The 27,936-nt window shown below is 46.3% G+C and overlaps 1 protein-coding gene across 1 annotated transcript in view; it reads left to right on the top strand.

Moving 5' to 3' along the window:
• Positions 1–9,015: 9,015 nt before the first annotated feature.
• The window catches only part of LOC128948604 (serine/threonine-protein kinase pim-1-like), a gene marked incomplete at its 3' end in the record, with an annotated part of 37,988 nt that continues 19,067 nt past the window's right edge, over positions 9,016–27,936 (top strand). Inside the window, exon 1 of the mRNA XM_054293374.1 lies at positions 9,016–9,258. Coding sequence (XP_054149349.1) covers positions 9,016–9,258 — 243 coding nt within the window. The remainder of the gene's footprint in view (positions 9,259–27,936) is intronic.

The raw sequence follows: 27,936 nt of genomic DNA, 5'->3' as shown, positions 1-27,936 counted from the left end.
CCCCCTCCCTGCAGTTTCTCTGGACACACCTGGTAGCTGCAGGGGCAAATCCCAGCGTGCCCTGTCCCATGGGATCCCATGCTGGAGCAGGGCTGAGCCTGCCTGCTCCTGCAGAGCCTCAGCCATGGCTCTGCCCTTGGGAGCCCCAGGGCTAAGGAGGGTGCACTGGGCTGTGGGGAACCCCTGTTCCTGAGCACCCTGAGGGGCTGGACCAGCCTGGAGGGAGCCCCAGCCCTACATGGACCAAGATTTCCCTTGGAAACCCCGTCTGTGCCCAGACTCTGGTACAAGCACAACAGGAATTGATCCTCCTAGTTAAAGGTGTTAATTGGCACAAATTTATCCCTTGGACTTTCTAGTACAGTAAATGTCAGCACTTGTAATCCCTTTTCTGCACTCCCTGGTCAGGCACCAAAACATCTGAACCTGACAGAACATCTTTAATTAGCACCAACCTGCAGAGAGCTATGGGGGAGAACCTACCCCCAACAGCCAGAGAAACACTTGACATTGATAGTCCGGGGCAGAGCTGAAACTAAAGCATTTTAATGCCAAGAGAGAGGATTTTTTTATTGAACAATAATGAAAGCTTTTGGTCTCCTCACCTGCCACAGATGTGTATTGCCAAGGTTTGCTTCTGGGTTATGACTGGTTTTTATTAATCTGTTCAGAACTCTGCTGCTGTTCCTGGCTAAGGTGCAGAGATGATATTTCAGAGCCAGATAAGCTCAGCACAGCTTGTGCAACACACAGTTTCCACACCAAGACATTCAGGCCATGCAAACTGATACTTTTTCATCTCTGTGCAAAGATGAGTGTTAGGACATCACTGAAGTACCACACACTTCTCAGAGCTGTCCCTTTCATCCAGCTCTCTCCAGTCACTTCACAGACTTCACTCCAAGCAGTTTATCTCTGATAGAATTCAGTGGCACATGGGATTTAATCCTGGTTTTTCTTCATCTTCTCCTGAGCTGTCTCCAGACACAGTGTGTGGGCACTGTCTGACAGCAGCAGCATTAACGTGTCACCTCCCTGACACTGAGGTTCATGTCACAACTTTTCACCAAAAACAGCAAATAAAGGATTCCCACTGTGTCCCACACAGCTCCATGGGGAGTTTGTGTGGCTGCAGTTCCAGCACCAGCCCTGCTGCACAGGAATTTCAGGAGGAGATACAGAAGGAATCAGCCATTCACAGAGAAAAACAGCAGTTTGCATGGCCCAGATCCCCACAACACCGCAGACTCTGGTGACCCAGACTCTGCGTTTACACTTTGACCTCTGTGCCTTCCTTTTCTTCTCACTAAACTCCTCCCAGTTTCCCTCATGCTCAGGTTCCCAAGATAATTAAAAGCAGCATTAGGAGCAGAGATAGATGACAGGAACTGTCCCAAGGCTTGATAAAATTTATCTTTTCAGAGAATTCCAGCCAAGGAGAAAGGAAAAGCCTGCGTGAAAGAGGTGTGAAATCAAAGCAGTAATCAAATTTAAGTATAATGAGAGAAGCTGAAGAGGTTTTCAATGTTCAGAACAAGATTAGCAGCTCCAGGCACAGGAGGGATGGGACAATTTCCCTGCTGTAACAACTCTGTGATGCAAATTGCATCTCAAACCATTCTCCCCAACTCTGGGACCTCTTCAGCCACAAACGTGGTGCTGAATTTTTTAAAGCAAAGTGGAAGCTGGTCAGGGAGGTGGTTTGCAAATAAAAACCACAGAGGACAGCTGGGAAGCACCAGCTGGAGCAGAGAGGGGCAGAGCCTGGCCCTGAGGTGCAGCACAGCCTGAAACTCTAACAAATTAAAGAACTTACCACTTGGGTTTTTTCCCCCAGGAGCTACAGAAGCTGCTTTATGGAATCCCTGCCTCCTTCACACCGCATCAGCCTGCAGGAGAGCCCAAGGATGAAGATTACAGCCCCTTCAGCTGCTGCTTCCATCTCCTGACTCAAATCTCACCAAAATCTGTCACCACTGGGCCTTCCCAAAGCCTCATATTCACTCGGTCTGTGCAGGATTTCAGTTCTGAGGAGCACGAAGGGAGATAAAGGCACTTGCAGACACCAGAGAAGCAATTGCTGCCTGAGGTGCATTTCACTGCCCAGGTTAGTGCCTCTAAAACCATCAAAATCAGCCCCTTTGACAGCACCAAGCCAACAGCAGGACATCAGGGCCTGCACATGGCTGGAAATGCCATTTTTTATTATTCCTCTCTCCGTCTCTCATTTCATGGTGCCATTGCAGGAGTTAATCCCATCACTTGGCAATCAGCTTCAGATGGATTTTTAGTGCTGAGCAAATAAGAGGCAATTTTACTTTGTCTCCAATGAATGAAATTTCACCTAAATCAGATAAACTCTGTGTTCTGAGGCTGGCCAGGCACTAACCACTGCTAGGTCCCCAACCTGGATGTCAAACTGCTTTAATACTGAAAAGTTAAATTTATTTGGCTTTGTGTACAAGATTATTCTCTCTCAAAAGAATTGGAATCCATATAATTGCATTTCCAAGCACTAAACTCAAACCAGCCACAAAGAGCACAAGAGACAAGAAAAGAAATAGAGATTTCTAAGGAGATGGAAATTGAATGCTGAGTTTTTTCCCATTATAGAAAGTTTCATAAATTATCACCTGCCAGCTCCTTGCCTTCACTTGTGTGGCCACCACTGAATACACTCACAGATAATGTGAAAATGTTTGTCCTACTGAAAAGTGGGACTAGAAGTAGAAAAAGGCTCAGATATCTGAGTTAAGACAACATATGAAAAGAGCTGCCTTATAATAGCAAGATATGATGGACAGCAGGAATGGCTGAAACCAGCAGAGATAAGTCCATGAACTATTCATGCTACAAAGATTTCTGACAAAACCCCCAATAACCCAAATACAACGTTTTGTCTGGCAGAGCTGATAGGAACCCTGTGCATTTAATTCAGTCATTGGCAGCAAACAGAGATCAGCTTGAAGCTCCTTTGGTCCACTACTACTTATTTTTGCACCCAAAAAATGTAATTACATCTACTCTTTGGGAAGAAATTACTGCTTTGAGTGGTTCAATGCAAAGAGATTCTTCCCATACCCACTCATAATCAGTCACCAAGAGAAATATTTTCTAAAAGGATCTCTTCAAAATTTTGGAGTGACTTTCAACATAAATAACTGGGTTATTTTGCTCAAAATGATAAGGGAATTGAATCGGGCTCCCTCATCTTAAAAAGAAGTGTTTCTTCCTGGTTCTTCACAAAGAGGAACAAAACACTGTTGCAGCAGACTGAAGGGAGGAAGAGGTTTTTTTCTCCCTGAGCTGCACAATAGGAGACAATTTTGTTGCCAAGAGGCAACAAAACCCAGCCGATTTCCAGTTCTTTTAGTGTAAGGGAAAAGCTCTGAGGATCTCAGCTGTGGGAGACACAGAGTGGCAGGAGCAGGGGATCTGCTGGGGGGTTTTGGGGCGGGGGACATTTTAAAGAAATACTCAAGCGAAACCTGTGAGAGTTCAAGACTCCATCCCTCAGAGGAGAAACTCGATTTGACCCAAATGCCATTCAAATCCAACCAACACTGAGGCATTTCCCCAAGCTCTGCTGAGCCATCAGGTACAACCCAAATCACTCTGTGGGACCAGGGCAGCAGATCCCAGGCATGGGACAGGGATGCTCCCCTGGGAAGTCACCTCCATTGCCCATGGGACTCACAAAATCTGCTTCTAAAGACCCCAACATCCAAAAAACTCCACATTAAAAGTCTTTAATTTGGGGTTTCCCTTCTCCATCTGTCTGCTGTCACTAGGCAGCTGCTCCACTTCAACACCCTTCTGATGAGTATAAATTTTCTCCTGATTCCCAGCCTAAAGAGGAAGTTATTTCCATTTATTCTTCTGCAAGTACTGGGAGCTTGTACCTGCTTTGCTCTTTCACTCCTGGTGTGCACATAAAATGCCAAAGCCAAGAGCATTTCCTTGTTTAAATCATGTCATTTGTCCTTATTATTTCTTTCCCATAAAATTGCATGGATTCGGTGCTGGCTCAACACTCAGAATATTGACAGCACAAAGTCCAGTTCTTACACTGACCTCTCCAAGTTTTGGACCAAGCCTGAAAGGAAGGAAATACAGCAAAGAAATTCCAAATAGGGGCCCTAATAAAGGTAATAAAATGCCACCTGTGTTTGCTGCATGGAAGAATAGTGCTGCTTATTAAATCATTACAAACAATTAAAGCAGCAGAGGGGAGGAAGACAGCGCTATCGTTTCCAGCTCCCCAGTCCTCTGCCCCTAGCAGGAATTTCATAAAGCACAAATCTCCCAGCAGAAATCCCTCAGCAATTGATTTGCTGCTCGTGGAACACAGCAGGCACACACCCTGGTTTTCCTGACCAGAAAAGGAGAATTTGCTTCGATGTTTTTCCCTCGATGTTTTGTGATGTCAAATCCCCCTCCCTGCCCTGAAGTGACATGTTTCTGTAGGGTGGCAGCCCTCTGGAGAGGCACAGAGAGCTTTGTGTCAGTGTAAGGGATCCCCACAAGGGCAGATCCCTAATTCAGGCTCCATCTCTGCTTACATGCAGTTCCTAGCAGAAAATTCATTGCATTTCCCCAGAACAGGTAATTTCAAGCACAGAGCTGTTCTGCCTTCCACAAAAGCAGCGTTCCAGGGATTGCTTTGGAGACCAGCATCAGGAAACACAGCAACACCTAACAGCCAGGACCATCCAAACCCACTTATCAGCTCACCCCCACATCTCCTGGACTCACTTGAATGCCCAGGAGAGTCTGAAGAGCCAACTGTTTTCTAAGAAATGGTTGTGCAATCAAAAGGTAAATGACAGGGACAACCAGCCCCACACAGGTGCCCCAGGCAGGAGAAAGAGCAGGAGGGATCCATCCCTTACTGACAGAGGTGCAGCTCAAGTGACGCTCTCTCACTGTTTGGGTTGTCTTTGTTACTTTTACATTAAAAACACATCCTCTCAGGAGACAGTCTCATTTAAATCTTCTACCTCTTTAGCTTTGTACACTCAGCCCATTACATTGAAAGATTTTATCTTAATTTCTTCTCCAGGAAAGAAGTAATTGATCTTTTATTTGTGGCACTTTAAATTGGCATGTTGACTACAAAAATCCACTGCTCATCACATCAAAAGTTGATCCAATAGTGCCAATTACTCCAGTAATGGGGATCTTTAGAGGGATGGGTGGAAAGGAACAGGATCAAAATGGATGGGTCTTCTCAGAGGAAGAAGCAGAATCTGGGAAGACAGCACAGCTTTAAATTAGGATATCTGCTGTGCATGGCAAGACAAAACACAGCCCATTCCTCATCCTGGCTCTGGATGTGATTCAACCCACTCATCCCCAGCTCTGGAGGTGTGGTGGAGTCTGATCCTCACTCCCCTGGCAAATGACAGAGCTGAGCTGATCTCAGCCTGGAATCCCTGAGGGTTGACAGCAAGGACTCCTACCAGATGTAACTTGTGTTTGCAACAAGCACAGCATCCACTGGCAGGGAATGATTTGCTCTTCATCCTTCCCACTCTCCAGGTATTTCTCTAGGAAAATCCACTCTCTAATGGGGACAAAGCAGTAGATATGGAAGGCTCTGTGTGCCCCAAAAAGCCACCAGCCTGTTCACCCCACAGCTTTGCCACTCACAGCCGCCAGCTCTGCACAGAGCAGGCAGCAAACTGGTGACTACTGGCACTGCCTGTGGTCTGAACTGGGAATGGTGGATCACCATCAAGCTGCAAGTGTTTTCTAGTGGGAAGTATTTTACCCAGTTCCATACAGATTCTGGTTCTGGGTCAGCCCCACAGCAGCTTTGGGGAGTGTTTAGGTCAACAGGATCTCCCCAGGCTGCAGCTGGAGCTTGGGGCCTCCTTCCAAACTACAGCACAGTAAAAAGGATATACGAAGGTCACAATGAAAAATCCTCTGCTTAGCCTTCTTTAGTGTCTCTCAACTCCTAATTCTGATTGTGAAATGCTATTTAGGAAGATCAGACTGATCAAAATCAGGACACCTTTGCGGATTTTTGTAAAAATGTGTTTTGAAGCTTTAAGATGACGGATTTTCACTGAAGTCGTTATTCCTCTTACAAGTTTTTCAGCATCCTGTTGTTTTGACTTTCCACTCTTATCTCTTGCCAACTTTTACCTGCCCAGAGCCAATTGTTTTGCTGACAGCTGCCATGCCCATGTGCCATTTTCTGAGCATCACCTGCATGAAGCCTCAGGGGCTCACTAAGGAAAACTCACTCCTTCATATTCTTTGCAGAACCAGGGAAAATCTTGCTTGGAAGATCTCTTGCCCAATAGAAAAAAAGAGTTTTTTATTCAAACCTACTCTATGTGCCATCACTGATGTATTTTTGACTCAAAGAAATTTGTTTATTTTCTGTTCTTAAATCAGGAGTGAGCAGCTCCATGAGCAGCACCACAGCAGAGGAAACACAAAGAGGCTGTTACTCAAACGCCATCTCTGAAGAGGTTGTGCTCTGCTTTTCAGATGAGATTAAGAGCTCAATTACAGTAGAGAAAAAGGCTTTCATTAAATCACACATAGAACATATTAAGGACAAATTACAAAGCTCTTCAGAAGCAAATCTGTGTCAGACTGCTGGGTAAGGAGGCCCTTTAGAGGAGGCCTTCAGAGGTCTCTCCTGCCCTTCTGAAGAAATGAGTCCTGCACACCTCATCTCACCATGATTTTGAGGAAAGCTCACAACCAGATTCCTATGGGGCATCCAGTGTGCAAATCCCATGGACAGAAATATCCACTGGCCTCTGGATTTGCAGATGTGAACCTGGAGGTGAGGGACTGGATGCTTTTCCCTCCCCAGAAACCCAAGGCACTGCATGGCAGAGCTCAAAGTGGCCAGCAAAGGGTTACCCAGAATCCTGCACCTGAGAAAGGGGAAGCCCAGGTTCAGTCACAGAGTCATCACCACTTGATTTTGTTCCCTTGTTATTTTGCTCTCCTGGAATGTATTATGGTTAATTAAAGGCAATTAGCTAATTGGATGGTAAGCAGGTGCTGGTTAAAAAAACCCAAACCACTGTTCCCCTTTGAAATGTCAGATAGGAGATTAATTGAAATTCCCTTTGAAAAGATATCCCCAAACCTCCTAATCTGTTGATGAAAACAGTCAAGGAAAAGTCAAGGAGAAAAGAAAGAACAATGTTTTTCAGGAGGTTTCACAACTGAGGGAACTGCAACCGCCATCAAGCATTAGGATTGAGGATTGTAATTGCCACACCAGGAAACCTTTCAAAGTCTCAAAATCTTCCACTGAACAGCAGTGCCAGAATGCCCCAAAGCTGAATAACAATCCCATGAAGGCATAATATTTCCACCAAGACCAGGATGAGATGAGTAGGAGAGGATGACTGGGGCTCTTCAAAAGCCAGACCTCAGAGCTGAGACAGGATTTAATCCTGATATCCCTCTGGTTATCCAGAAAAGGATCAAGACATGTGAGGGAGCTCAGAAAGCCAGAGTGCTCAAAAAAGCAGCATGTACACAGAAGGAAGAAGAGAAATGATACAGCTGGATGCTTCCTAATGCTCTTCTTTGGACCGACCTGGTGCACTGAGTCACAGAAAACTTGCTCTAAACATGAGTGACAGAACTGAAAATGCTCACTGATAAGTGTGGAGAAATGGCTACATGACAGAGGTCATGTAGACATTCGCTTGTTAGCTGACCAGGGGCTGGGAAAGTACCAAACACAGCTAGTTTGAGTTTTTGCACCTGCAAGATAGCGTGTCCTTGGGCCTAGCTGGGTATGATAACAAGCAGACAGAGAGACATGGGAAATAGGGAATGTAGGCCCAAACGAATGAGGAAGAGTTGATGGTATAGTTTAACCAATAGATCGCTTGGCTTACAGAATATTCATAAACTTATTACTTGCTGTATAAGTGTCTGATGCTCTCTTCAATAAACGGAACTTGCTTATCACTCATATTGAGTGTCCGAGTCTCCCCTCACCAACAAATGGCCCATCCCCGACAAAGGCCTCATTCTGCAACAAATGGTGCCTGAACAGTGACCCTATGGACCCTACAGACTCTACAGACCCTACAGACCCTACGGACTTTACAGAAGATTTGGGCCTGCGAGCCACGGTCGGTACAGTATTTGGGTGTCAGTCCCGACGCAGCCCGGGAGGCACAAAAAGCGGGCCCTGCCTTAGGCGACCATACAGAGGAGTCTTGGAAAAAGGCGAAAGGGTGGGCTTCAGTGCCCTGGTAACCTCACAGGAGAGTCCAGCTGACTGAATGCCTGGCGACCTCACAGGAAAGTCCAGCTGATTGAATGCCGTCAACGTTTTGCAAAGGGTTGCAGCAGCGCTGACTATCAGGTTAGAAGGTAATGGAAAGGTAAGAGGCTAATCACCTTTTTAGATGCTTTTTAGAGAAACGAGGATTACAGGGTATAGATTTGCTTTTTAGAAAAGCGGGGACTATAGACTGTTGACTTGGGAAGAGAATTCCAGAGATTGCTGCATATACACTTGCAAAAACGTGCGTTATGGTGCTGGCACTGCAAGTATATGCACAGTGGGTCAGCGACCCTGCTGTGATGGCGGCAGCAGCCACGGCTCGGGGCACCTGCGGGGCTGTGCCACTCCAAACTCAGCATGGGCGCTGTGCCGTGGGGAGCAGCCACGGCGGGCAGCTCACCTGAGATGCTGCGCTGCAGCGGTGGTAGCGGCAGCAGCCACAGGGGGAGCAGAGCCGCCACTGGGGGAGCGACCCGCGCCGCCATGGGTGCAGTGCTGGGTGCGGCGCACGCAGTGAGTCAGCCTGCTGACGAGTCTCGCGAAACAAGGAGCCCAGCGCAGGGGGTTCACCCGCTCCGACACAAGCGGCGCAAGACCAGAGCGCTTTTCCAGTGCGAGCGCTTCTCCCTCTGCCCCGCAGCCAGCAGGGGCCTTAGTTTCGACTTGGCAACCTAAACAAACTGTACCTTAACAGACTCCAAGTATAGCTGCGCAGCTCAGCTGGCGCCGCCATGGACAGTGTCTCCGGGGCGCAAAACTTGGTGCAGCCAGCTGGCGCTCAGCGAGCAGCAATACGAACAGCCACAGAGCCCGAGCGAGGCGGGTGGTGCCGTGCCCGCGGTGCGGTGCGGTACGCACCGGCAAGGCTGGGTGTGCGGAACTCAGCGGCAGGCGGGCAGCCCGTGGTGGGGGCCGCCGTGCCCTGCTGGCAGCCTGAAGCGACGGCGGCGACGGCGCAAAGAGGGCGCAGCGCGGTGGGGGGGGCCCACTGCCGTGGGGCTGCGACTCGCGCCGCCGAAATGCTGCGCTGCGTCCAGCAGCAACTCCGTTAACCCACTGCACCACAGTGACACGAGCAGCAGCGACCCAATCCCAGAGCCTTCCAAGCGTGACTACTTTCCCACCTCCGCCCCGCGGCTGGCAGAAGCTTCAGTTTTAGACCTAACAGCTGTAACAAATGTGACTCTTGTCAAAAAAAGAAAAGATCCCTACTGCAATTAAGAAACCAGTGATAATAAATAAGCGACACCAAGGAGCATTACTATCAAGACGTTCCTCACCTAAGTTTTGTTCTTCCTGTCAGAGACTGTGAAATAGAATGAGTAGTGAATGCGTGGGCCAAATTTCGGCCGATTTGGCTTAGCATCCATTATTGCTGCCTTAAAATCACCTGTATTTACATAGACTTTAACATCAGAAGCCCAGATAACTCAGTCGGTGGAATATCAAACTCTGAAATTGTATTTTGAAAAATTTAAAAATGTTAAAGACATGTTAAAGCGATTGTATAAGCAAGATGTAATAAGTGTACTTTTTATATTCTTTGAGCTTTGCTTGCATGTAGTAGATGTAAAAGCAAGCACTGAATTCAAAAGAATTTTTCCACAGCTATACCTTGGACAAACTCCTTATGTTTAGGTGCATTCAAGTGTAAAAATGCTGTAGCAAACACATGAAAGAAGTTGTTTTAGCTTAGTATTTTAGAGTCAGGCCTGTAAGTAAGTTATAGTAAATTCTACATTCTATTCTATTTCTATAGTAGGTTCTATCTGTTGCTAATAGTTTAAGTTAAATTATCTATTTAGTGCCAATAAATGTTAAATACTGTTAAGGTTGTTTTGTTAAGTTTATGTCCTGTTAGGTTTAAGTGCTGTTCAGTTTAGTTTCTGTTAAATTTAGGTGTTATTAGGTTTAAGTGAAGTTAGATTCTGTTACATTTAAATTATGTTAAGTTATGTAGAATTTAAAGTCAGTTGATTTCTGTTAAAATTAAGTTCTGTTAAATTTAAGTGATTTTACATGTAAGTTCTGTTGATTTGAAAATCTGTTAAGTTTAAGTTCTGTTAAGGCTAAGTTTTGTTAAGGTTAAGGTCTGTTAAACTTTAGTCATGGTAAGTTAAAGTTCGTTGAGATTAATTTCTGTTAAGTTTAAGTAAAGATAAGTTTAAGTGATGTTAAGTTCTGTTAAGTTTAAATATTTTAGGGTTAAGTATTTTAAGTCTAAGTGCTATTAAGTTTAAGTGATGTTATACAGATTTATGCTTTTATGCTAGGCATTTATTTTATGACTTTTGTGCAAGGTGTTGTCGTGAACATCAGAGAAACTCTAGTTAGAAGAGACAATCAGAAGCATTTGTGAGTAGAGCCACTCCTGTTTGAAGTATATCTGCTGTTTTAGAATGGAAAGCAAACGTACCAGACAATCGACGCAGATGAAACCTGCGCACATGTTGCTCCTGTATCTTTTTTTTGTGTTGGAGAGTTTTTCAAGAATGACTTAAAGAAAAGGCCATGAGACATACAATTGAGAGAAAAGTATAGGGGAAAAGTAAAGCAGTTTCTAACAGTTCTCAGCCTTCTGATTTCTATAAACAATTAGACTCTCTTTATAAACAATAAAGTTCTCAGGCTGTCTTCCCATAACAAGAAGAACACCGTCTCTGGGAAAAGCTGGCACCCTGAGAACTGATGAAGAAGTTTTGGGAACACTGGTTCTGTTTTTAATAAACAATTGTAGGTATTCTAAAACAAGAGGAGTGGTTAGAAATTTCTCTGTTAGCCTATCATGACATTGGATTACAGAATATGCATGAAGTTCGTTAGTACTGTTATATAAGGTGATTGATTGATCAATAAAGTTGGAGTTCGATGCATTAAAGGATGGTCGTCTCCCCCTCATCTCCAACAAATGGTCGACCCCTCGACGTGATACCGTACTACGAACGAACGCTCTTGGGGATAACGGAAAACCACGGGAGGTGAGGACTTGTCCAGGTTCCGAGGAGCAGCTGCGGAACGGCTTTAAGCACGAAAGCAAAGCGGACGAAGCCGCCGATACGTGCCGGGCCCCAAGCGACCTTATAGAAGAGTCTTGGCTGAGTACGTGTGGCCGACGCCGGAGGTGCTGCAGAGCGCGCTCATTAAAATAGGTATGGACCGGCAAGCCGCATATGATCTTTTTATTCCTTTTTTACAAAAAAGGCAAATTAAGGGAATAGACTTACAGAAGGAGTTACCGGGTCTTTTAGCTTATGGTGTAGAAAGGGGAATCTTTGTAAACCCTCACACAGTTCACGAATTGTCTGAGTGGCGTAAATTTGGTGATTTATTGTGGCAGGCTAGTCTAGATGATGATAAAACTGCCAGGAAGTTGGGTAAATTATGGCGGGTTGTTAACACCGAGCTCTTACAGTTTCAAGCTGAAAAAAGGGCTGCGCACCAGGCTTCTGCAGCTCATGATCGTAATAAGGAGTATGATTGAGACAGGGAGTTTGATAAGGATTCGGGCACTCCTCTTGGCCCTGCATCGAGGACGGTTTTATTACCAGCCTCGCCGCCTCCTTTAGCAAGCCAGGCTTCCAGCCAGGCTGCGAGCCAGGCTGCGAGCCAGGCTCTGGGCCAGGCTCCGAGCCAGGTTTCGGGCCAAGCTTCGCAGAGCACTGTATTACCCGTTTCGCCGCCTCCTTTAACAAGCCAGCCCCCCCTAATGAGTCAAGCTCCGCAGGACGGTTTATTGCCCTTAACGAGCCGAGCTCCGCAGGGTGCTTTATTGCCCGCGTTGCCGCAGGCTACACGGAGCGCCTCTGACTCTCCTGTATCTGCTATCTCACAGCAGCCGGGGCCACAAATGTATACTCCGTTCCCTAAAAGCAATCAGTCGGTCCCTAGGTCGGAAAACGATTTGGCGGTGACGATTGCCAGGGATAGAAGAGATGCGTGGGCTGCCCTGGCCAAAGATGCCATGGAAAAGGGAGATCAGGAGCTAATGAGCATGGCTAACGAACTGGCTTGTCCAGTTGTTTTTACCCCTCAGGCGGGGGGGGGGAATCCAGGCGACGATCAGTGCTCTTGACTGGAAAATGTTATCTCAATTGCGAGCTACTGTTAGTCAGTCTGGATTTAAAAGCGAACCAGCCAGGCAAATGCTCGACTATATTTTTGACGCTAGCATTCTCCTTGTTAATGACTGTCGTGGCATAGTAAAATTAATCTTTACCCAACATCAACAATTGCTGTTTAATGCCCATTGGCAAGGGCTCGTAAATGAGTGCGTAGCAGTTCAGAGACAGCCAGGCGACCCCTTGCATGGTATCACTATAAATGAGTTTATAGGTGTGGGACCTTTCCTTCGAACTGAGGCACAAGCTTTAATAGGCCAAGAAAAGTGCCGGGAGGCAATGCGGTTAGTCAGACTCGCAATAGACATGGTGAAGGAACCGGGAGAGATACCAGTGTCTGTAGGAATTAAGCAAGGCAGAGAGGAAGCATTTGATGCTTTTGTTGGTAGAGCTGCGGCTGCAATTAAGAGAGCAGGCGTGCCAGAATATTTGCGCGAGGTCCAACTCAGGCAGTGTGTCCTTCAAAATTGTAATTCTGCTACTAGAAACATACTTAATGCCTTAGGTGCGAATTGGACTGTAGAGGAAGCATTAGAAAGGATGGCTCTTATACCAACCAGACAACAGGCTCTCGTAGTAGACGCAATAAAACAGTTAGGAGTAGGCTTACAAGAACAAGCAAAGTCCTCTCAGACTCAGGTGTTAGCCGCTCTTGCACCTCTTCAAGTGTCAGCTGCGTTTGCAGCATCAAATAAAGAGGGCCGCACGAAATGCTGCGAAGGCACGGGCCACTTGCGCCGGGAATGCCAAGCACCTTCAGAAGCCATCGCTGCATCATCGGTACCTTTTCCTGCCCCTAACCCAACACCACAGGGAGCCACCGCGGGCAAAGCTGAACCGCCGCGAAGGGAGTGACCCGCAGCGCAAAGCAGAGATGAATTAGTAGAAGGATTTAACAGGACTTTGGACTTATAGTTACGGTAAAGGGATTTTCCATATGGTTTACGGATTAACGGAAATGTGTGAATTCGGTGATTTATGGTAGAATTGCAGTGCTGTGCTACTCCGAACTCGGCACGGGCGCGCCGGAGGCAGCGGCGGGAAAATCAAAAGCCGCCGCCGCAGGAGCCGCCGCGCGGGAGCGGCCGCGCCGCCCCGAGAACGGAGCCGCCGCCGCAGAAACCAAGCCGCGCCGCGCCGGAAGTGAACAAAGAGCGCCGCAGGGGGAGCGACCGGAGCCGCATCGCCCTCATGTGTGAACTGGGGGCCAGATGTCCACGGGCGGCCAGTTGCTGCTTGGGAACAGTGACTGGACATCAGAGAGTAGGTGATGGAGGAGCAATCATGCTGTGCATTGATAGTTTTCGTCCTGCTGTTTAGATCGACCGACATCTTTTTTGGGCTCTGATGAGCGTACAGCGCCATCCATTTTCAGGGCTAGTTGATTCGGCAAGTGAGTTGTCACACACTCCTTAGTGGATTCCGACTTCAGAGTGCTTTTTCGAGCGGGAGCGCTTCTCCCTCCACCCCGTAGCCGGCAGGAGCTACAGTTTGAGATCTAACAGCCGTAATAATCGTGACTCTTGTCAACAAAAGAAAAGATTCCTATTGCAATTAAAAGACTAGTGAAACTAAACAAGCGACACCAAGGACTGTTGCTGTCAGGATGTTTTTCACCTAAGTTAGAGAGATCTTTTGTTCTCCCCAGCACAGACTGTAAAGCAGATCAGCGTAAATGAACGCAGGAGTCAAGTTTCAGCCGATTTGGCTCGGCATTGGTTATGCTGTCTTGGAAACACCTGTATTACCAGAGACTTTGAACATCAGAAGCCCGGATGGCTGGGCCGGTGGAACATTAGACTTTAAAGCTGTGTTTTGAAAAGTTTAAAAATGTTAAGATGTGTTGGATTGATTGTATGAGTGAGATGTTGTGAGTGTGTTTTTGGTATAAATGCTGCAGCAAAGACGTGAGAAAGGTTGTTTTGGTTGAGTGTTTTGGAGTCAGGCCTGTGAGTGAGTGATAGTAAATGTTATATATTATTTCTATAGTAGGTTTTATCTGTTATTAAGTAGTTTAAGTTAAGTTATCAATTAAGTGCCATTAAATGTTAAGGTTAAGTTTGTTGAGCTTGTTTTCGGTTGGGTTCGAGGTCTTCTAAGTTTAAATTATATATAGGTTTGAGTTGTGTGAGATTTAAAGAAAATTAAATTTTGTTAAGTATTATTAAGTAAGTTAAGTTAGATTCTGTTAAGTTTGAAGTAGATTTAAGTGATTTTACATGATTTGCAAATAAGTCTGTTAAGTTAAATATTTTAAGTGCTTTAAATGCATACTACTTTCCACCACTCCAAATTAACAAAGGACTGAGAATCACCCAGTTGATGCCATTTGAGCCAAATGACTAAAGGATTACAAACTGAAAACTGACTTTGAACATTTCTGGGAAGCTCATGAAAAAAGGTGGATGTGATAACTTCAAGGACAGAAAGAATCATTTTCAGGCTTGTTTACGTCTCTCCAGGTTGCATGAATGAAAACAGCTAACAGCTTTCTTTTCTTAGTCCAATTACCACCTGTTGTGCAATGCCTGATAAGGCCTTAACACGCCGTTGCCGGACGACCAGAGAACTGATTGACATTATTGAATCATTATCATCTTTACATATACGAGGACTGGCAAAAGAGGACTGTCTTGAATGTCACAGCCCAAATTGTGCTGCTTGGGTTGCACTGTGTTGTGGGGGTTGTGATCAGTTGTTACTTTTTCATTTATGGTGCCACACCTGTAATTATAGGCACATCTGGGAACATAACTGGAAGCAGGCACTACGGAATGAGACAGGGCTAAACACTGCTTCAGCTTCAGACCTTTATAAATCTCATGAGCAAAGATCTTAGCTTATTATCAGTGGGAGGTAGTGTATTTTGAAAAGGGGTTAAAGCTCAAAGTACATCATATATAGCCTCAATAAGGTGTAGAAGACTGGTGCCTTTAACACAACATTCTGTTGTAGGCCCTATAAGAAGAGATCCCAATCAAGCATTAGATAATTGCAGTTCAGCTTTGATTACTCTAAATTTCAAAGGATGAGTCAGCATAAACAGACATGGGCTACTCTAGATTCATCCTTAAAACCAGAAATAGTGTCCAAACAGCTTTATAACCAGTGTAAAGGCTCTACTATTATGACACCTAAGATATTTTTAATTTGCGGAGATAGAGCCTGGAATGGAATACCAGCCCAAGCGCAGGGTGGATCTTGTTATTTAAGCAAGTCACCATTTTTCCACCTCTGAGCACTGGTTCTGATCCTTCTCCACAGGATCACATTTCTGACACTGAGTGTCCTGTTTATCCTCAGGCCTTTGGTGCAGCTGAGCCCTGGCAGAGCGGGGTCTGCACTTCTCTCGACATCTGGTAATGCCTCCTCCACAAGAGTTTCTATGAGGAAAAACTTCACCATTATCTTACCTTGTTGCATTCAAAAAGATGGTTGGTAGGATGGTAGAGAAAACCTGGCAACCTAACCACTTTTCTCTCAAAGAAAAAAACAGGGGAAATGTTGGAGAGTTTTTCAAGAATGACTTAAAGAAAAGGCCATGAGACATACAATTGAGAGAAAAGTATAGGGGAAAAGTAAAGCAGTTTCTAACAGTTCTCAGCCTTCTGATTTCTATAAACAATTAGACTCTCTTTATAAACAATAAAGTTCTCAGGCTGTCTTCCCATAACAAGAAGAACACCGTCTCTGGGAAAAGCTGGCACCCTGAGAACTGATGAAGAAGTTTTGGGAACACTGGTTCTGTTTTTAATAAACAATTGTAGGTATTCTAAAACAAGAGGAGTGGTTAGAAATTTCTCTGTTAGCCTATCATGACATTGGATTACAGAATATGCATGAAGTTCGTTAGTACTGTTATATAAGGTGATTGATTGATCAATAAAGTTGGAGTTCGATGCATTAAAGGATGGTCGTCTCCCCCTCATCTCCAACATTTTTGTAGGTTGTATTGGCACACCTGAGTTTTGTTTGAGCCTTGTAGCAGCATAGAATCCTTTTTGTATCTGTCTTATGGCATATCCTATAAATAGTGATAGCCTTTTCGGTTTGTCTCCCTGGCTTAGATCCCTTGTAAGAGAGAAACCTTGCTAGTGGAGAACACTGCTTGTAATGTAATAGTTGTTAGAATTGCCTATTCTTGTATTGCAAAGAGTATGACGCAGTTAACCCATCAAACCTTGCCTGTGCAACAAGAAAACAGGGGAATTTTGGAGAAATGGCTACATGACAGAGGTCACATAGACATTTGCTTGTTAGCCAACCAGGAGCTGAGAAAGTACCGAACACAGCTAGTTTGAGTTTTGCACCTGCAAGATAGCGTGTCCTTGGGCCTAGCTGGGTATGATAACAAGTAGACAGAGAGACGTGGGAAATAGGGAATGTAGGCCCAAACAAATGAGGAAGAGTTGATGGTATAGTTTAACCAATAGATTGCTTGGCTTACAGAATATTCATAAGCTTATTACTTGCTGTATAAGTGTCTGATGCTCTCTTCAATAAACGGAACTTGCTTATCACTCATATTGAGTGTCCGAGTTTTCCCTTACCGACAAATGCCTCATCCCCGACAGAGGCCTCATTCTGCTACAGAGACCTATTCTACAAAGTTCCCTTAGCCAAGGTGCAAAGCTCTGTCCTTGGAACAAATCATCTAACCATGACCCACCATCTTCCTTAATTGGAGCTGTCAAATCTTTCATCTTTTGTATGCTTTTGTGGATGGATTCAGATTGATCAGAAAGGTTCATGCAACACAATCCTTCAAATTCCTCACAACCATGTCCATGTGCCTGTAAAAGAAAATCAATTGCTGCTCTGTTCTGTAAAGTTGCATGTCTGACAGCACTAACATCAGTCATCATGTCACTAATTGCAATGGAAGTAGCACTGTCTTCTTTCTTCAGACAACACCCCAATCGGTATAGTGGTTTCATGCCTCGCCCGAGGCAAGTTGACGGAGAAATCAAGTTGATGTACCTCATTTTGCAGGGCCCTAGGGTCTGAAATTGCTATTACAGTTTTCTTTTTAATGATGGGCACATCTTTTTTCTCTGTGTTTTCTCTTGATGGCTTACTTAACACTAGGTGCTATCACAGTGAGTTGTCTGATGCTACATGGGCCACATTTAATTTCTGAGGGAATGTCCTGCCAGGCTCTATCTCCACAAATGAGCCAATATTCTGTTGCTTATTGTCATGGGGACTCATCTAGGTCATCTACTCGTCAGCAGTTTCACCCTTAGGGGACACTAGGGTAGTACAATTGCATGACAAACTTGAGTATCTGTCCTCAGGATGATGGGGAGTAACATTTAACTGTGGATCTCCCTGGTACTGAAACTCAGCACAAAATTCCATCACCAATGAACCAGGAATTCCAATTCTTGAGGTTCAGAAGGTGCTTTAAGAGGATCAGGGGCCCAATGATGCCAGCTGGTTATGGGATTGGTCTTGTTGGCAGCCTCACACCAATATTTGTCACCATTGGGTATTGGCTACTCCTTGGCTGGCACAGGCACACCGACCAAACAGGTTGCAAAGGGTTTGTCTGGGCTCAAATTGGTCAAACACATGGTGTCTGAGCCTGCTGACTTGGCTAAAGCAAGGCAAACATTCATTTTTGGTTGATCTACAGGCATGTATGCACAGCAAAAGCAAGCAAGCAAAACCAACAAGCACCAGTATATCATTTGATCAAACTCGGTGTTCCTGTTCAGCTGTTTTTTGGCAAAAGCTTCCCCATCTATTTCAGTTCTCAAGCAAATCTTTTAGCACTTGTTCAGGGACTGGCCAACTATAGGGCACTAACCTTCAATTTTTACAAATTTGGATATCTTAGACTTCTTTTGAACACAATGGACACCACGCTTTTGCTGAAAGAGCTCTATGATACAAACCATTTCCACAGTCCAAAAATCAACATCAAACTCAAGATTTGTAGCTTTCACAGGTTGAACAGGGAACGTCTGGCATGAACCATAGCTTCTCCGTGCAGCTCACGTCTGCGTGCTCATTTCCCTGCTGGTGGAATTGTCGCTGTGCTCTTTCACATCCTTCGTGGGGACCCACTTAGGTCCAGCACCTGTGCAAATACAAGCATACCCTTTGCCCCAAGCGATTAGTGCAAATGGTCCTTCAATTTGTCCTAACTGAAGGTTTCTGATCAAAACTGAAGGATTTTCTTTCAATTTTGCCTGTGTGCTGTTTGAAAAGTGCCTAAAAATTGGAGGATTAGGTCCTGCAAATGAGCTATTCGAAACATAAAGACGTCTAAAGCTTTGCTCAACCTCATCTGGGGTATTGCTTCGGCCATTCCCCCTTTTGTTGATCTAGAATGGGTTTTAGAGTGGTGCATCCTTTCAACAATTTCCTGACCTGTATGGGAATAGGGAATTCCAAAAGTGTGGCGAACACCCCAGTCCATCAAAAATGTGGCCAATTTTTGAGCTGTGTATGTGGGACCATTTGTCAGTTTTCATCTCGTGGGGGATCAGTTTGGTGAGCTCTGGGCCCAGTGACACTGACAAGGACAAAAGCAAAAGACGAGAGGCGCTCTCTCTTCCCGGGACCAAAATCCCACAGCTTTAATGGAGAACAGCTCCAGGAGAGAAAAGGAGTGTCCAAGGGAGGAAAGAGGATGTCCAGGGGAGGAAACAGAGCGTCCACCTCGTGGCAGAAGACTTTAAACCCTTGGGGAAGGGGGTGGCAGAAAGGAACTGCCATAGTTCAACATGATAAATCACCACACTGTAGTTTTCTGCATAAATTGCTGCACTTGTTGCAAACAAAATCCTAAAATCTCCCCAAACACAACCGTGCAGTCCCAAATGACCACAGTGTGGGAGAAAAACCACTCAACCCCCCTGTATACCCAAGCACCAGGTGTCACAGGGAGCACCAACCCCTGCAATTAGAAAGTCCACACACACAGGCTCACGGGAAAAGGAGTATCTCTTTACGAGGGGACAGAGTGCTCACTTTTCTCAACACATCACACACCATAAATCACAACAGATCCATCCACATCATCTTCCTCAAACATTCACACACTGAAAACACAACCACAATTACAACACACAGGAAAAATTGCAGCAATAAAACAGGATTTGCTCAATTCACCCCCAGAATTGCTAGCAGGTCCTTATTGACACAGCAAATGCTTTCTGCCAGCAGCCAGACCCAAACCCAAACGGTACAGGTGTACGTTGTGCACAGGACATCTCTGTGTGACTTGTGAACAGCCCTTCCCCTGTGTATGCCTTACAGGTTACTTTATACAGAGTTAAACGTTCCCTTTCTCCTCAGTCCCAGCAGTCTTGTCTGTCCCCCATGAGGAACAGCCGAGAGCGGAGGTGCCTCCAGGAAAGGAATGTCCTGGCAGCACCCAGAGACATCCAGAGCTCGGTTGTTCTCGCTGGAGCAGAGAAGCGTTCCTGCTGCGGTCACCAAATGAGGTGTGGAATAGAACTCACCACAGTTAAAGGTAGAAGGTGGTATGTTTATTACAGCGCCAGGCACACGAGGAGTTGTCTCCTAAAGACATGTGTGAAGAATCACTGCCTCTCTACTATCTAAAAAAGTCTTACATATTAATATAATTCCCAAAATTATTGATACATATTCATTAGGTAACCCCACCTGCTCCCTTTGTATTCAAATGTATTATAACTGAGTCCAAAGTTCCTTCACATTTGCGGATTCTTTCACTTCAAATGGGTTGGTGGCTTTTAAAGTGGCAAATGGTCTCCTTCTGATGAAGGCCAAGATGTCTTCCTCAATTTGACCTCTTTCCTTATGACCTGTTGGCAGGCTTTCGAACCCCTTGGCTATAGCTGAAGTTTTGGGGCCCAGGTGCAGGCTACAGTCCTCTTCTTTGTCACAAAGAAATCTGCATCCCATCCTGCTTCTTTAAACATAGTAAAGACAGGCAAGTGATATATCACCCTAGCCTTAACTACCTTATCTGCTAAAAATTAACCATCCCTTATTATTTCTACTCTTCTTGCTATACTCTTTCCCCCAAACTAAATCTTACTAAAATGCTAACTCTTCCAGTTCTTTTAAATCTTTGATTCATTGGCCTCATCTCACATGTCAGCCATGTGTGAGCCGATGCCATAACTGGGAAATTCCACTCTTGAGCAGGAGATGTAAGGCCTGGTTCTGAGCTGGAAGGGTGAGAAGGATGAGATGCACAGCGTTTTGATCCAGGGGATGTCCTGAATGTGCACTGCTTACCTGCCCCTGCTGCTGAGCACCACGCTCCATCTCCTTCTCCTGCTCAGCAAATTTTTAGGAATCCAGGGCTTGGTATGTATTATTTGCTACTGCAACAAATAGAATGAATTTGCTTTGCAATCCCAGTTTTGTCCTGGGTTATTTTGTGCATGGGTCTCCTCCTGAACCCGTGTCAAAGACCGGCAGGGACCTACAGGACGCTCCTATTTTCATGAGAGTAAATTCGGAGAAGTGATTTAAGTATCAATAAGTCAATAAGTATCAATGAGTAAATCAAATAATTTGGGGGAATATTTAGCCTGTGAGTTTCAGCAAAGTATTGAATATGTCTTAGATCCATGGATACAAAGCAGTAAGTGAGATTGCTGGGGGTGCATGTGTTAGGGAAGTGATTCCCCACACACCCAGTGCTGGGATCAAGGATTGCCTCTCTTCTAACCCTGAGCTGACAGCAGGGATCAGGCCCTGCTTGGTAACATTCATTTTGAAGACCTATGTTGAGCAGGTAAGAATGGTCAAAATGAAATCTTTTCCAGCTGTTTCCCTTTGATTTACCTGTTTGAGGGTTAAAATTCTGTGCTGCAGGTGTCCTGGGTGTGTGCAGAGCAGTGCAGCCCCAGAAACTCCTTGGCTTGCCCACAAGTTGTCATGCCTTGTTGCCAGGTGTGCCCAGCTGTGGCAGGAGAAGGAGCCCGCAGCGCAGTGGGCACCATGCCCTGCCCAGCCGGGGCTCTCTGGCACAGAGCAGCAGCAGCGCCAGCGCCGTTGAACCCGCTCCTGCCTTGGCTTCCCCTGGCACACAGAAGCCTCTGGAAATCAGCACCACCAGTGGCGTTCCCAGCTTGGAGCAGCTGCTGCTGGTGGGCAGATGCTGCCAGTTCGACTGCTGCCAAAGGGGAAGAAAGGCAGAGATGTACCCGCACCGGAGCCCTGGCCATGTCCAATAAAGGTGCAAACATGTGGGGAGATTTGTTAGGAAGCATTTCAGCTGTGATGCCAACAGTGGCTTCTCTCCTGGTTCTGTGTGTTCTAGACAAGTAATGCAATGGTTGGTTCTGACAATTAAAGAAGCAGATGTTATGTGGATGTTCAAATGTGTAGTGATGGTATTGTAATATATCCTCACATAGTCCTCTTTCCCGTCCCCCTTGTAACAGCCTTGGTAGTCAGGGCATTTGGGGAGGGCTGGCTTGTGACCAGCAGGCAGGGTGTAACAACACCTGACCTCCAGTCAGGATGCAAGAAAGTAATCTCCACCAATGGACAGCAGAGAAAGAGTTGATTGACAAAACTTTTGGAGGGGCTAAGGGTATAATAGGCAGAGCGTCCTTTTTGTAGATGAGCACATGGCTGCTAGTCACAGAGACTCCCAATGCTGCAATTTTTCCTTAGTCAGTCCTTTGTTGAGGTTTACTAAATCTTTAAAATTTTAAAAGTGAGAGTCATTTCTCACATGTGCAATGCTGTGGGCCATTGTCTTGGTCTGGTTTCCTTTGCTTGTGTCCCATCTGAGTGCTCAGCTGGGGTACAGGCTGTAGGTGCTTGGGGCACTCTTGGAGTTCCTCTTGGATCCCCTGAACAACAGGGTTTGGCCCATGAGGGGAATTTTTGCTGCTTTGTGACAGAGAAGAATTTCCCAGGCTCTTTTGTGTTTGCTGTAGGAAATGTTGGTTATTGCTTTGCATAACCTCACAGACCAACAGAGAGCTGTCCCTTTGTGATGTCAGGGCACGGTTGCCACCTTGTCGTAGTGACATCAGAAGGTTGCCTTGGTGCACGGAAGGCCTGAGTGTCAGAGCAGCCCTAGTGCTTGCTCACATCAGGAGAACTTTCCTGGTTGGCGCCTTTGTAAATGGGTAGCTGCCCACTGACAGGAGTCTTGTGTTTTCCTTTGTTGTGGCGAACTCCCACAACACTGCTACCATGTTTCACCATCTGGCCACGGCAGCTTTTGCTGCTTATGGTGTTTGTTTTTCCACGTATTATGTGACACACTTCTTTCATAAGTACAGGTTTCAATTCTACTTAGGCTAGGGTGTATCCTAACCTGGCTTTTGTATGTCTTCCTGCTCTTTCTTGGTGGCTGAGTTTCTGATTTTGAAAGAGAAAGAGCATTAGGATGCCAGTGGTTTGGTAAAGCTCCTGTCAAGAGGTTCAGCTAAAAAGGGGGTGTCTGTAGCCACAGGGGCAGCATTTGCAGGGGAACCTGCAGGGCTCCGTTCCCTCCACAGGACAGTCTGTGGCAGCAGAGTCTGTCATTTCCTCAATATGCTGGGTCAAGCAGGACACCTTTGAAAATGTAGACTGGCAGAGCTTCTTGGAAGGCCTTCTAAAAACTCTGCAGTTGTTCCCAGAATTCAGAGAAAGCTTATTTCTTTTTAAATTTTGTCATGAAAGAATTTGACTGTCTAACTTAATAACCTTTTACTGAGTGCTAAAATAGTTATTCCCTTTGAAAGGAAGTGCAAACTCTAATGCAGTGAGTGTCTGCTCCTGAACCCTAGAGGTGCTGCTGTGCTCTTCCAAAATCGAACTGCCGCTGCTCAGGGGAATTTTGGAAAGCTTTTCTGGGCAACTGTTTCCTGCAAGTTAATGAGAATTAGTGCATGTAACTGAAAAAAACAAAAAAGGACCTGAAGGAGAGGATTTCAGAAGCTGTTTTATGTCTTTGGTAGAACAGGAGCATTGAGTGTTAAAGAAGAATTTGCATTTTCTTGGTCATATTTGTATTCATTTACTGGCAAAACAGGCCAAAGTGTAGGCATAAGCAAGAAGATTGTCCTGATCTCTTGCTGGCTGTGTGAATGAAATGTGTCTCCTGGAGGCATGTTGTGAAACGGGAAATCATCTCTGTTTGGGATGACTTGTTCTGTGGGATTCAGCAGCCCAGGCAGTTTTATGAGAGCATCTGGTTCATTTTCCCTTCCCACTACAGGACACCTGAAGCGTGTATTCAGCAGTGCTGAAGAACCGTGAGGTGAGTGAGAAAGGGACATTTCATGTTCCTGGTGCTTAAGAATTGTAGAGGAAGATGTGAGCTTGGCCACTAGCAGCAGACTGTAGAGGGCCAGCTAGGAAGGCCAAAAGAAAATCCATTTTCATGCCTGCAAGAAAAATAACAAAGGCAGAAATGGATATTTTTTGATTTCTATATCAGAGCTTTGAAGAACTACAAACCTAATTTTGCAGAGAGAACCTTGCTTGCTGATGGCAGATAGGGCGGAATATATACATAGGAGGGACTTCCTGTACAGTTGAATTAGGCCATTTTAATTTAAACAGAGTCCCTTAGAATTCTGTTCCTATCAAACTTTATGATGTCTACTTAGAAGATGTGATTATAGAACAGGAAGGCCATCTTGCCATGGTGCCTGCTGGATCTGAAGTGAAATGGGCACCTTTGTGGCTGGGGAGCTGCGTGGGCCAAAAGGACACAGGGCTGGCGGCCGTGAGCAGCTGAAGATGAGGCAGCGTGGGGCCAGGGGGCCAAGAAGGCCAAGGGCACGGTGGCTGTGCCAGCAGCAGTGGGGCAGCAGGAGCAGGGCAGTGAGCGTGGCCTGTGCTGGGCAGCGCTGCGGCCACAGCTGGAGTGCTGTGTGCAGCTGTGGGCCCTGGGAAGCAGAAAGTCATGGAGGGGCTGCAGCGTGTGCACAGAAGGACAGGGGAGCTGGGCAAGGGGGTGCAGCACAAGGCCAGGGAGGAGGTGCTGAGGGAGCTTTAGCCTGCACAATGGGAGTCTCCTGAGAATCTCCTCAGTGCATTCAAATATTTAGCCACTTTTGGACTTGACTTTCCCTCTCCTTTTTTTATTGTTATTTTTGCTTTACTTGGAGGAGGAAGCTTATTCATTTTCTTTTTCTCCCAGCTAAGGTTCTTTTCGCAATTATTTCCTGCCCTTATACAGCACTGGGACTGGTTCTGCTCCAATTTTCTATTCCAAGGTGTCACTTCTGGGGAATGCAGTATTTTTGCATGAGAACCCATCATTTGGTGCAGAGACTTTGATGCGGAAGGAGCTTTTGTGGTTCTAGGCCAGCCCCTATGGCCTTACAAATCATCTAGAGCTTAACAATGCCAGTGAGTTTCTGCAGCCCAGGCAATCAGTGTGTGTTGTGTTTGGGAACTGAGCAGGAAATCAATGCCCCTGCATTCCAGCTGGTGCTCAGAGATCACAGGAGCTGGGAGGGGCTGGGCTGCATTTCTGATTCCAGCCACTTCAGCACCATCAGTGTGGTCGAGTCCAAGAGAAGAACTTGCCCGAGCGCAGATGCACAAAGAGTGCAGTTCCCAGTGCAATGCTCTGGGTCTGGTTGCATTCCATAAGGACCCACGTGCTCCAGATTCCCCAAGAGTGTGCTTTTTTGAAGCAACAGGAGAGCAATCTCAGGATTGGAGTTGAGTGGGGCACTGGCTACCAAGTTCTGATGTGTGTAGCAACAGAGAGGAGAGTAAAGAGAGATTTCAGTAATGAGATCTATCTATCTATCTATCTATCTATCTATCTATCTATCTATCTATCTACGTAACATTTACATAATTGAATCTTCCTGGCTCTGGTCCAAGGCAGTTGGAGGTGCAAAGCTCACCTAAAGCATCCCTTTCAGGAGAGGATTAGAGACATGCTCCCTCGACCAATTCTGAGCAGGCGGAGATGTTTTCTCCTCCAGATCTGGTGGGTTTTTTTCCCCTCAGAGTTGTTTTCCTCCTCCGGCCTCTTCTGCCCTCAAGTCCCCAGTTAATTCTTTAAATTTCTGCCTGTCCTAGAGAGGTGCAACAATTCCATGTTTAGGTGGTGTTTGGTGACTCTGGTCACACATGCATTATGTGACACATGGTTTCCTTCACTGGCATTCCCAGGGCTGTGTAAGTGCATTTGTTCATGGGACCTTAGGAGAGTGTCTTTCCCTCAAGAGCAGCAGCAGCAGCAGCAGCAGCAGCAGCAGCAGCAGCAGGGAGCGGTGGCAGGGCCAGGACGAGGAGGAGGTGGCTGCCCTGGCCCTTTGCTCCCGGGCCCCAGGCCAGGAGGGCTCTGGCTGCAGCAGGGCGCTCTTCGGGCAGCCCCTGGCAGCCTCTGCAGGGAGCACGGCATGCTGCCCCGTCCTGCTGGTGCCACTTTTCTTCAGCAATACCCTAGCTCCTCCTCACAAGGAAAAAACTCCAGCAATCTAAAAAGAGATCATTCAAGTACAGTTCTACCTGCCTTTGCATTGTAGTTCAGGGGATGTATTTTTTGGTCTATAATTTCATTATTTTTATGAAAACATGCATTCATATCTTCACATTTTTGGGGTTTTAATTATTCATATACCTAAACACTGCATTTTAAACTCTTGATTTATTGCAGTTGGTAATTTTCAGGTAGTATATTTTAAAATGTCACAAAACAACACCTTTTGGGTAGTTTTTCTCACTCTTAAAAAAAAACCCCATACGCCATTTTAGTCTCTGTCTCTCCAAATTGGTTCATATCAGCCTATTTTAAATCAGGGCTACAATACTTTAATAGGATTGAGAGAGCTCCAATGAAATGCACATCGGTGATTCCTCTTGTGGAATATCATGGCCCCACCGTAAAGCCTCTATTTACTTTTTTTTTTATCTCATTAGCTCAACTGCAAACACGTTTAGTTGAAAACTTACACAAGATGAACAAAATCAAAATGATGTGATGGGCCTTTGGGATCTCCTTGCTGATCCTTCTGCTTCTTCAGCTGAGCAAGGCTCTGATGCAGGCAAAGAGATTGCACTTAGTGCTACACAACCATTTAGCTGGAACTCTGCTGATTTCTAGGAACAGCTGGAGGCCTCTCTCTCCCCAGGATGTTTTGGCTGAGCCAAGCTTTGCTGGGTTTTGGCTGCAAATACCATTGCCCTTGCTTTTCTATATCCACAAGTACCATGGCTGGGCAAAAACTGCCACGTGGGCCATCTTCCAAAGGCACTTTGGTCTGGAGTTTGTGAATGAACAAGAGCCTCATCCACTTCCAAACCACATGAAAAAAATCATGAAAGAAAACTTCCCATCCTTAACAAACAACTGACAATTCACAAGTGGATCTAGAGCTTCTTTACGCAATGAAAAGGAAGGCAATCTTCCAATGGAGTTGTGCTTTTGGGAGTTTTTCTTCTGACTCCCACTCCCAGCTGGCACTGGAAAAAGTCACATCTCTAAGTGTCAGTGTCTTCTGTCTGCCTTGAGTTTTTTTGCTGCAACAATCAGAACAGGCATCAGGCTGGAGAGAGGCTCAGCTGATGCTAGCAACAGGAGCTGCCCCAAGGAGAAAAAAGACATGAACTTTTACCTCCCAAACCCATCTCCCCAGAGGCTCAAGCAGGATTCCTCTGGTTCCCAGAAATACAAAGAAATAGGGCTGAGAAGACCCTTTGCAGCTATGTGTTCATGCCCAAGACTTGACTGATGCCATTTTGGTTTTGCCTTTTTTCTTTTCTCTCTTTTCTGTATTCCTTGCACATCAATTTAGAGCTCTGTAGGCTACTCGATTAGTGACTACTTTTCCCAGTCCTTTTCCATGGCCTTTGCCTAAGCAGAAAGACAAACTTCCAGAGCTCCAAGGGCCAGGGGGTAGAAGGCCCCAGTGTTATCTTGGTTCTTCCTGGGACAGACCCCTGCAGGGAGCTGGTGGACTCACCATCCCTGCAAGCCTTTGAAAGAAGACTGGATGTGGCACTCGGTGCTGTGCTTTAGTTGAGGTATTTTTTAGGCCATAGGTTGGATTCGATCATCTTGAAAGTGTCTTCCAAGCCAGGGATTCTGTGATTCTGTGACTGAGGCAGCTTTTCCTGCAGCCCTGCAGAGGGCTGCAGGGGCCCTTGGCCAAGGATGGGGATCAGGGCTCATGGAAAAGAAGCAAAGGGCTCAAGGCAAAGGCTGACAGGGCAGAGCTGCCCCAGCGCGGCCCAGAGCGAGCCTCATGTCCTCCTCCTCACCCTGCGCCCTCTGCGCTGCCCTTTGCGGCGCCGGCGGCTCCTCTCGCTGCGGGGCTCCAGGGCGTGCTGGGGGCCGGGCCCCTCGTCTTCGGGAAGCGCCGGAGCCTCGGAGGCGAGCGGCCGCTGCTGTGGCCGGCAGGGGAGAGCTGCGGCTGTGGCCCCAGGCACGGCGAGCTGCCGCTATGGCCGGCTCCTGCCGCGGCTCCTGCCTCTGCTGCGGGCTCTGCTCCTGCCCTGTGCGCACAGACACGGCCGACGGCTGCCCGGCAGCTCCATCCCGCTCCGCAGCGGGCCCGGCCGGGCTGCTGCTCTCTGCGGCCTCTGCCCGCCGCTGCCGGCCCCGCC

Source organism: Melozone crissalis, unplaced genomic scaffold, assembly GCF_028551555.1.
Source record: "Melozone crissalis strain CALT ecotype California unplaced genomic scaffold, PUWL_Pcris_2 ptg000139l_1, whole genome shotgun sequence".
NCBI classification, from domain to species: domain Eukaryota; kingdom Metazoa; phylum Chordata; class Aves; order Passeriformes; family Passerellidae; genus Melozone; species Melozone crissalis.
Note: the sequence above shows the minus strand (reverse complement) of the source record. Positions and strands in the feature narration are given on the sequence as shown.